We start from the raw sequence: 10,124 nt of genomic DNA, 5'->3' as shown, positions 1-10,124 counted from the left end.
TTAAATCCTCAAACAAATAGGAATCTAAACTAACAGAAGGAAGCAGAAGGACCTTGCAAGCGTTCACCACAAAGAATTACAAAGGGCCCTGGCTTGCCAACACCTCTAACCAGATGCTACTGTAATAACCAAAGTTGACCTAATAACCCTGAGTGCTACAGAAAAAGGTTTCACCCACTTGTTTCAAAACTATGGGATTTAACAAAAGGGTATCTGCTGTTACTATTATTAAGGTTATATGATATTTTTACACATGAGCATTCTTACCAAGCCCTACTCTGATAGTGATTGGAAAACCAGACTGAACCATAGTCAAATGGGGGTCAAAGATTAGGACTGAAAATGTCTCAATACGGAACCACCCCGTACTCCAAACATCTTCTCCCACACATAAAAGGAAGAAGCAGATGTATAGCAAACGGACTGTCCGTTGATGGGATGCCAGTGTACAGATGACTTGCAGCACACCACCACCAGAGGAGGACAGACACACCTGGGAGGAGGAGAGAGGCGGGGGAAAATAATACAGCACACCACTGACACACATAAGGGGGGAGCCTAATACTGCCACCCTTACAGAAACCCCCCCCTGTGGAATTTGTTAAATAAATAACCCATTATAGCGGGGTTTGGTGTACAAGGTAACTTGAAACTGAAACAATGTGACAACTTTCAAAGATCCTGTATCGCTCCAATTTCAGTACAAAACACAAGTTCAAAGTTGGATAAACTTCCCAACAATGTTCATGGTCCAAATAAGGTGTTCCAGGATGATGATGTGGTAAGATGTGGCTTTGTCTCATCCATATCACTTTTTGAACTTAAATATACTAATAGTCCAGCCTGCCACGGAGGTACAGTAGCAGCCTTTAAGACTTTCCTCCATTCCTTATTCTTCTTTAGGCGTTTGAAAATTTTCCATGAGTGCTTTTGCTTCTGTGCTACCACAAGACTCAGGTATTTCCTTGTCTTTGGAATCCATGCTTTCGGGATCGTGATTCATACAGTTTTCCTCAAACTGTCCGCTCCCATCATTCTCTTGTTCCATGGGCTTTTTACTCTTGAAGCATCCCATCTAATGAAAAAGAAAAACTGTCAAAACGTCTATTTCTTACACGAAACATTTAGATTTTGAGGTGCGGTTCACAGACAGGTTCTCACCTTAAACATGACCACAGTAATAATAAGGAGAAGCAGGACCCCCCCACCAGCACCTGTTGCTATAATCAGCTTTTTGTTTGGGGGAATGATGAACTCTGCTCGAACATCAATCTGTTAAATGAGACATTTTGTTAATGTCAGAGGTGTAAGAAAAACGGGGAGATTAGCTCAGATTAGTTTGATATAAACACAGACAATCGGAACTCCTTTAATTTAAATCTCAGTTTTACCTGTGCCTGGTGGAAACTTGTATAATGTTTGTTCTGACAAAAACAAAACCAATGAATTAAATGTATTGCCTTTATTACTAGGATTAAATTATTTGTAGTTTAACTAAATTTACCTCATGGTTACTTGATTTTTGGACATATCGTTGCTTGTCATAGTCAACATTTACAAAACTTTTGAATCTGACGTCTGCTTCATCGCCAGTGAACATTTTGGACAGTGGCATGTCCTGTGAATTGAGGATTCATTTGTAAAATATTTTACGATATTTCAGTCTGTACAATTAACTCTGTACAGTTCTAATGAATTACGGTAAGAACTGATAGCAATATAGCTTTGTGCAAGACATACCTTTACAAACTGCTCAAGGCCCTCAAAAGATACACTTCCCCAAAGTTTGAATTGAACAGTCGAATATTTGTCCAATATAAAATCATTACATTTAATGGACTTGCAGTTCTTTTCTTTAGTGCAGTACTGTAAAAGAACAGTTTTTTTTTATTCATAAGTTTCAGTAGATATTTTAAAACTTCCATTCAAATTTGATTGCTATATATGTAATTACATGGTTTACTCACATCAGATGTTGCCATTATAGTTTGTTTACATTTAGTTTGGTTCTAAAAAACATAAGAAATGCATTGTGATGAATATTTTTGTTGAAAGTGACAGCAAAACAAGAATGTCAAGTATTATACATAACAACTTTGAACAAGTTACCTCTGAGACTGACACTTTATAATTCCTCATTTCAAATCGATGCCCAAGCAGAGTTGGGAAGGTGAAGGTTACTGTAACAGGCAAAGACTTCCAAGCCAAGTTCTTCACCTGTGAATATCGTTCAAATATTAGTATTTTATTTGTATTAATATTTTTGCACAACCTAATTCAAAAGACTTCCTGATGTAGCATTAGTAGAAAAACATTGAGAAATACTTTATTCTTGGTACATTCTGTAGGAGAAAAAACATTGAGCATGCAAAAAGTGGATCTGAAGTTGATTTGTTCAAGAAGAACTTATGCCATACCTCATATGTGTTGACCAGATTTTTTGGTCGTTTATCCTCATGATCAAAGATAATATACGTGTTGGAGTATTCGTAATTCCTAAAGTGAAATACAACCTGAATTGTTATGCCAGAATGATTCAACAAAGTATTTAACAAAAGTATTGTTAGTGTAAAAACATGAACGTACGCCTTTACTGCCAAATCAACTGCAAACTGAACAGGAATGGATTTGGTAACTGTAGCATTGGTGGAGTTGTCATTATCACTGTAGATAAACAATGGAATCCAGATCAAGTCTTGTAAACAGTGTGGGTTACTTCTTACAATCACAGTATATGAGAAAATTGTTTAATGGAGTTGTACTAATACCTGTGTCCAATGATGGTCATGGACATGGTGTCATTCCAATTATAGGAATTTGAAATGCGAAATAAACTCTTGAATGATGCCTGAAAAAAAGAAAATTACACATTTTTGTGTTACATATTGCTCTTAGTTAATAATTGACAACTGCAGCAATAATGTAAATATTGATGAATCTGGGATCACACTAGTGAATATTTTAATGGGGGGGGGGGGGGGGGGGGTAGATGGCTGAGCGGTTAGGGAATTGGCCTATTAATCAGAGGGTTGTTGGTTTGATTCCCATGTTTTGTCCTTGGGCAAGGCACTTCACCCTGATTGCCTCGATGAGAATGTCCCTGTACTTACTGTAAGTCGCTCTGGATAAGAGCGTCTGCTTAATGACCAAATGTAAATGTAATAGAACAACATTTTAATAAATTGGTAAGAAATTTTTTGGGGGATGAAAACCTGTTTTCTACTGTGAACATTCTACAGTGTCAGCTCAGTTTACAGGTAGTACACCCCTTACTGTTGTTTTGCTGCGATAGACAGGAAGGCTGATGCTGCACAGGGTCCTGTCAGTGACCCCCTCTAGATCGCTGCATTTGTGGAGGGTCGTCCTTGTGGCCTAGTACATAAAGTTACAACAGGGAAGCCTGGCTACAGTACTTTTGTAACACCAATAGTATGGAATATTGTTGATTGAGATCAGGAATATATTCTTAATTGCAAGTACTGAAATGGAAAAAATGTTAAATATACCTTCTCCAGATGCATCTTAGAGAAGGATAGGCCAGGTGGGTAGAGGAATGTGAGGCTGGTGTTATAAGAATCATCTGCATGATTGGACAGTCTTACTGTTACGTTGAAGTAGCTTTGGTCCATCACAATTAAAGTTGAGGTTCTGGGTAATAAAAAAGAGGCACTTCAAATTGAATAGTCTGTATTTATACTGTATACCTTTGGTGCTTCCTGGTTGGCTTTTGACTTCATTGACTTTGTTACGATTCAATACATACGTGAAGTTAAAGTTTACTTCAAGCTCTGCAACACATTTTTCTTTGTTTTCACAATTCTTCGTAAAGGGCACCTACAACAAGTTACATTTAGTCATTAAGTCACAGACGCTCTTATCCAGAACGACAAAGTTGATGACAATCGTGAATTGTAATTTCCAAAGAAGCTTCAAGGAAGCGAATTGTTTTATTTTAAATACCCTCCGGATAGGTCATAGTTAAGCCTTACAGTACTGTCTGGCACTATGGGAATGTTAATTCAATGGTATGTAATCAGAGCCTTTTGAAGTACCTCAATGGAAGCCTGTGTAGGGCTGTCAACATTCAAGATGCCAGTTGGTGGTGTTGTCGAGTTCTGAGAAAATGTCAGTTTGATAACAACTGGGGACAATGTATCCTTCACGCATTTCTGGAGTGAAGAATTGTTTTTATCAAAACCTTTTCCATTTGTCATCACCAGATTTACACTGCAGTTGCATTAATATATATGTTTTGCATAAAGGTGTTAATGCAGGCTCTGACGTGTTAAGATTTTACCTTCATGTGGATTGAGTGGTTAAAGCAGGTCACATTTTTGCTCAGCTTCTCAATCATTTGAAGTCCTCTGGTTCCATTCCTGCCGACGAGACCTCTACTGGTGTGCCTCATAGGATCCACTTCCAGCATGTAAGAGACATTTATCTCTGCATTCCGCACTCCTGGACACATTCAGACAATGTTACCATCATTCCACTGAACTTCATCATAGATCAGAATCAGAATTTGCTTTATTCACCATGTATGTTGTACAAACACAGAATTGACTGTGGCAGGGAGGTGCAAACAATAAACATATACGAATCTTAAATTACGTAAGTCAAAAGTTTAACTATTTCTAAGAACTAAACAATCTAAGAACTAAGCAATCTGAGAATAAAACAATTTAAATATAAAATATATTTAAAAATAAGAATCTGCAGCTTGAGTGGTCAACAGTGCAATCAGATACTAAGATAAAGGTGGCTTATGCATAGTGTAATTGCCATTAGATGGACTTATAAAAGTTAAATAAATGAATGTCAGTGGGAGTCCTTGGCCTTGTTGAAGAGGCCAGTAGAACAGATATAACTGGTAGTGAGTTCTTACCACTCTTGGTAGCCTCCACCATACTAAAGCAGGCTGTTATAGTGAACACTGGGAAGGTTTGGTCCTCACTGGTGAGACAGTCAAATTGATCAGTGCTGATCTCAGAGGGGTGGAATGAGAGACCAGCAGAGACGTTGAAGACAGACTTGGACCTGTAAGTTACCAAAATAAGTCATAGCTTTAACAAAGATTGTATTAGAAAGGAAATGTATGTTTCTCTCTTCCAATGTCTGTCTATCTCTCAATACACAGATCTGTGCAAAATTATAGGCACAGTAAAAAAGGTTAAGCCAAAATGCTTTAGAAGTAATTAAATAAAAAGAGTACAACAATGTTCTCAACATTCCACTCTAAATGCCACACAAATACAGAAGACCAAAAAATTGTGTGACTGTCTTTTGCACAGTACTGTATAAGTAAAGTATTACCTTAACAAAACAACTCTTCCTTTGGCACCAACTGCAATGTCAATCAAGCCATCATGGCCCATATCCATTCTCCCATCAAGTGTCTGGCCAAATAACTCCAGATCATTACTCAGCATTTTGGCAGCGATTCTCTGCAATTAAATCATATAGTTTTGGTGAGACAAAAGTTTGTTTTAAACAACAAACATTCATTATTTGTGTTTTTTTGCTTCCACACTTGAGTGTAGCTTTTGCGTATTCCTCCAAGTTTGTCACCCAGGTAGATGTACACAGCCCCCCTGCCTTCATCCTCGAGGGGAGCGCCCACGGCCACATCCTTTAGATCATCACCGTTCAGATCTGTGACTGAGGAGATGGATGACCCGAATCTTCCCCAAAAAGGTCCTGACACGTTCATCACACTCCTCAGTTCCAGCTTAGGAAGAGGAAACAGAACACACTTTCTCAACTGTCTTGATAAGACTTCTTCTTATCCTATTTGAATTTTGACAACTTTTTTTACTTAATCAGCTGTCAGAGCCAAGGAAAATCCAACCTTATCAGTCAGTTGGTAGACATAGATCTTGCCCTCACTCTGAGACTGGTAGAACATTGGAGCCGCCACCAGCAGAAAGTCTGTGTTGCCGTCTGAGTCAATATCAACTGCAGACAGCTCTGCCCCAAAATAGGACCCAATCTAAGAGGAACACCATGGACAGTAGTTATCCAAATGACATAATATTGAATATTATCATTCTATGAAAAATGCATCATAAGTAGACACAATGTAACCAACCTGCTCCCCATACTCTTTTGTAGTCACTTTCCAGTTATTGTTTTCATCTTTAGTAAAAAGGAGGATCTGTCCTTTATGTTTAAATCTAGGAGCACCAGTAAGGTACAGACGGTGATCGTTCTTCTTTGCAACAGTTAAAGCGTATCCTACAAGGCAAAGAAAATAATATTAGCAACACTACAAATACTATCATCCACATTTAGCGGGAGAAAACGCAACTGCAATGGTGATAAAATAATTTGAAACATTTTAAGTAACCTTAACTAGGTTACTGGTCAATCCTAATTCATTTTAGGAAAGACCTATTTGCCCGATTGTGCTCTGAGAAGACCATGACTTTACCCATGTAGGAGTCCTTTTCTAAGGAGGGATCCACAATTTCTCTTTCCTCCGATCCTGGGCCCTGAATCTCAGTGAGAGATCCTCGCCAGTCATTTGATCCCACAGACCCTAAAATCAAGATATCCTGCGCAAGGATTTATAAAGTGCGGTTGAGAATTATTTCTTGCATTTGTTGATTCAAATTAGGTTGGGACTGTCGACAGTTTTAAGAAAATGTATTTTGGAAAATAAAGAAAGGTATCTTACCTCCTGGAACTGACTGCTGAATCCACTTTGAGACATCTCTTTTTTTAAGTTTCCTGCCCGAGCAGTCTTGGTACCTAAATATAAAGTGGAGTAGATTTTATCAAAATGATCTACCATTAAACAGTTTATCGTAACTGCAGAGTTAAAAGCAACATTGGAAGTATATTAATAATAATACATTTTACTTCCTAAGGTGCCTTTCTCGGCACTCAAGGACACCGTACAGAGGTATATAAAAAACATTAAAAGCATCAGAAATATAACAACATTAAAAACAACAGAAGGAAGCTATTGCACTTTACTGGAAAGTAAAGTCCAACTTAATTTCAGTACCTTCGATGTTAAAAATCTTTTTCTGATAAATGTCCAGGATTCTTGACAGTCCATTATAGTCTTCAATGAGGAATGTGTTGTCATCCTTTGGTTCTGATGCCAGTTTTTGTAGTTTTTCCAAAAAATCTACGTTGGAGTTCTTTTTGTTTGAGGGGTTCTTGACCTGCAGATTTTGTATGATATTGTGTAAATCATTATTCATATATATTTAACACTTAAAACTTCCGTACATTTGATGGGTTTGATAGTAGTTCAATGTTAACTAAAAGCAGGTCATCATGTCTTACTGTAGATGTATTTAAAATCAAATGTGATCTTGAACATGAGAACTTACACCAATAATAAAGCGTATGATGTTTTTTTCGTTTGTTCTTTTGATCGACTTTAAATTCCTATCACTATCAGTGGGAACTCCATCTGTGATGATAACCAGGACCTTTGTTGCATCAGGCGTGGCGCCAGCAATTGAGTTATCAAATAGGTTTTTCCTTAAACAGAAAAAGAAAGGTTGTGCATTTTCTCACATCTGTCAGATTATTATGCAAAATTATTGTTGTTATTAATAATTATTATATTATTGTATTTCCATTTTCTGTGGATGAGTTTCTTTAGCAGTTTCCTTCTCCTTTCTGTGTTTTATAATAGTATCATAATAATAAGAATCATAGATTTTATGTGAAATGCGCCTTTCTTGCACTTAAAATGTCACTAATTTTGCTTCGATGTCGTTATTTAATCATTCAAGTTACGCACAGTACAAAGTCTATCGCCTTGTGTGTATTGGTTAAGGATTTAAAATGTTCTTCTTTCTGAAGCTTTACTTCGGCCGTCCCTTTTTGGTAGTCGTTGAAGTCAAAAACTGTCCTGGATTCCTTTGAGAACTGTACTGCAGCAAACTGTGGGGGGAACCAAAAATGTATTTGGTTTGCATTGGGTTGTTGAACATTTGTGTTCAGAAACCTTGTATAGCATTTCTTAACCTTAATTGAGGATTTTTGGAGTGGTTTGATGATATCCAAAATGAATCCTTTGTTTTTGTTAAATTCATCCCCTGTCATGCTTTCTGATCCATCAAACAGAAACACAAGGTCCACTTTCTTCTTCGTACATTCTGTAGGAGATAAGTAGAGAGCGGAAGTTATGAAGTGCAATAGCAGTGAGATTCTTTGTTGAACATTTAAGTATTACTTTTAGTACTATTTGAAGCATTGCTCATTCTTGTACCTTGAAAGGCAGGTGTGAAGTTTGCGGTTTTCTGGAACTGGCTGTTGAACTTGTAGCACACACTGTTCAGATGGGAGTTCTCATCACACTCATGAACCAGACCTGGGCTGCAGGCCTGTGTAAGGATATAAAAATAGAAATGTTAGCTATAGATATAATCCTGTAGTTCATCATCTAACGTACAAGATTTTTATCATATAATGGTATAAGATTAACATCTTACCACAAAGTTTGGGGGATTTTTTGAGTCAACTGCCAAGGACAGTCCAGTGTATTTCAATGAGCTATCTTCGGTTGGAAGAGGAATGGCTATGGCTATGGCATTTTTGGGCAACGCAAGTCAGAATAAATTGTAAACAATTAATAGTCAACTTAACTCATGCTGCATTTAGAGGTTAAATGTGACAATATAACATTAGGTGTTGTTTGTTTCTAGAAATTGGAGAGTATTGAATCCCACAGATACCTGGATTGTAACAAACTGTTTGGTTCTGAACACATTTACAGATTCCTCCAGATCTGTTTTGCTGAAGTGGTGCAGTGACCATTATCCTGTAAGGGGGGGGGGGGGGGGTACCAATGTTTTATGGCTGTTTTCAGTATGTTATGAAAAGGCTAAATCAAGGCTACACCAATTGCAGCTCTGTTTCCATGTATGGCTTGTTTTTTGTCTCCATATCGCAGAAGTGTCTGCTTGAGGTGTGATAGGAAATGAAGTCAACATTTCCTCTGCTCATTGTAATATTCACATTACTTTTATAGATAAATAAAACAATGTATGTAGTTCAAAATATCTGGACTAATAGCCATGTGATCTTTTGATTGTAGGTGCAAAGAAACTTTTGTCCGCTTCAAGAAAATAAAACATTCTGCTGCTGTTACAATAGTAATATCCTGGTAACCTTTCTAACTTACCCTTTCTCCTTGCCTGATATGTACTGCATTACTTTGTAACCAAAGAAATCTTGTTTCTCTCCAGTATAGATGTGGGGGTTTGCAACATCAATGTTGAAAGCCCAGGAAGCAGAGAAAACTAGCAAAAAGACAAAATTAGAGAGATCTTCTGCTGTCACATCATAGAATGTACTACTAGTGTAAATCAGTATTTGATCTCGACTACTTAAGTTTTGTGTGTGTCAGCACCTGGCGAGGTGAAAAAAGTATGTTCTGGAACAGTTCAACAGCTTCACTACTGAATCTGAATAATAGGCACTATTTTGCAGTGTTTTCATAACACAATACAAAATGTTTAGCTGTCCACTTAACCTATATGCAATTCATTTTTTTTTTAATTAAATTGCATTTGTGAAGGTAAATTATTCCCAAAAACTGAAAGAGATAAAAAAAAAAAAAAAGTGTGGCCATGATGTGGCTAATTCACTTCTTCCTCAGTTTTTTTGATGCTGATAATTTTTTTTTGCATGAATTAGGTTCACATTAGCACTGAAAGATCCTAAAGTAGATACACATTGAACCTATACACTGTTTTTCCTGTGTTCAGCCCAGGTACACAGCACATGTGGTCAATTCACATACTGACCTACTGTCCTCATTTCTTGTTTCAAAGTTTACACAGAGTTTACGTTTATCAACCCCCCAAACATTTGATTAGATTGTTTCACAATATTAAACCAAATAAAAGGGTTTAATGCTTGATAGATTAATATTGCTGACAGTTTACAATCAAAGATCCTTGTCATTTCTTACCCATGTTTGTCATGCAGGTGAGCAAAGGAATAAGTCGTATTTTGACCATTTTCTCTTTCAGTTTTTTGATGCTGATCAAATATCCCCTCTATGTCTTGTAAGCATGAAGTATGAAAGTGACTGTTCTTCCTGTCAGGTTTTTATACAAGGGTGTTTCCGCTCTTGTTTTGCGTTGGTCGCACAT

The 10,124-nt window shown here is 37.2% G+C and overlaps 1 protein-coding gene across 2 annotated transcripts; it reads right to left on the bottom strand.

The window, feature by feature from the left end:
* Positions 1-229: 229 nt before the first annotated feature.
* Positions 230-10,117, bottom strand: zmp:0000001082 (integrin alpha-D). 2 transcript variants are annotated; one of them, XM_047043640.1, is made up of 31 exons: positions 9,941-10,117; positions 9,149-9,266; positions 8,700-8,785; positions 8,457-8,548; positions 8,234-8,348; positions 7,990-8,120; positions 7,763-7,905; positions 7,344-7,497; positions 7,010-7,172; positions 6,677-6,750; positions 6,431-6,554; positions 6,089-6,234; positions 5,849-5,989; positions 5,531-5,728; positions 5,314-5,444; positions 4,886-5,037; positions 4,298-4,458; positions 4,053-4,169; positions 3,764-3,834; positions 3,507-3,648; positions 3,274-3,372; positions 2,769-2,848; positions 2,587-2,664; positions 2,418-2,496; positions 2,110-2,217; positions 1,968-2,009; positions 1,741-1,866; positions 1,505-1,618; positions 1,392-1,424; positions 1,162-1,272; positions 230-1,075 (listed from the first exon to the last, which is right to left on the bottom strand). In XM_047043640.1, the coding sequence occupies exons 1-31, from the start codon at positions 9,987-9,989 to the stop codon at positions 890-892; spliced, it is 3,564 nt and encodes a 1,187-aa protein (XP_046899596.1). In that variant the 5' UTR covers positions 9,990-10,117; the 3' UTR covers positions 230-889. The 2 variants fall into 2 exon arrangements, with proteins under 2 accessions (XP_046899596.1, XP_046899597.1); XM_047043641.1 differs by having other exon boundaries at positions 7,831-7,905; positions 9,941-10,111.
* Between the last annotated feature and the right edge of the window lie 7 nt (positions 10,118-10,124).

Source organism: Hypomesus transpacificus, chromosome 21 (assembly GCF_021917145.1).
Source record: "Hypomesus transpacificus isolate Combined female chromosome 21, fHypTra1, whole genome shotgun sequence".
In the NCBI taxonomy this organism is placed as follows: domain Eukaryota; kingdom Metazoa; phylum Chordata; class Actinopteri; order Osmeriformes; family Osmeridae; genus Hypomesus; species Hypomesus transpacificus.
This window is presented reverse-complemented; position numbering and strand designations above follow the sequence as displayed.

Excerpts from the sequence above, each read along its gene's own strand:
- zmp:0000001082 (XM_047043640.1), bottom strand. The coding sequence starts at position 9,989 with ATGGTCAAAATACGACTTATTCCTTTGCTCACCTGCATGACAAACATG. Across the intron at positions 8,786-9,148 it reads ATATCAGGCAAGGAGAAAGG|GATAATGGTCACTGCACCAC; the intron begins GTAAGTTAGAAA and ends CCCCCCTTACAG. Across the intron at positions 5,445-5,530 it reads TACGCAAAAGCTACACTCAA|AGAATCGCTGCCAAAATGCT; the intron begins GTGTGGAAGCAA and ends ATTTAATTGCAG.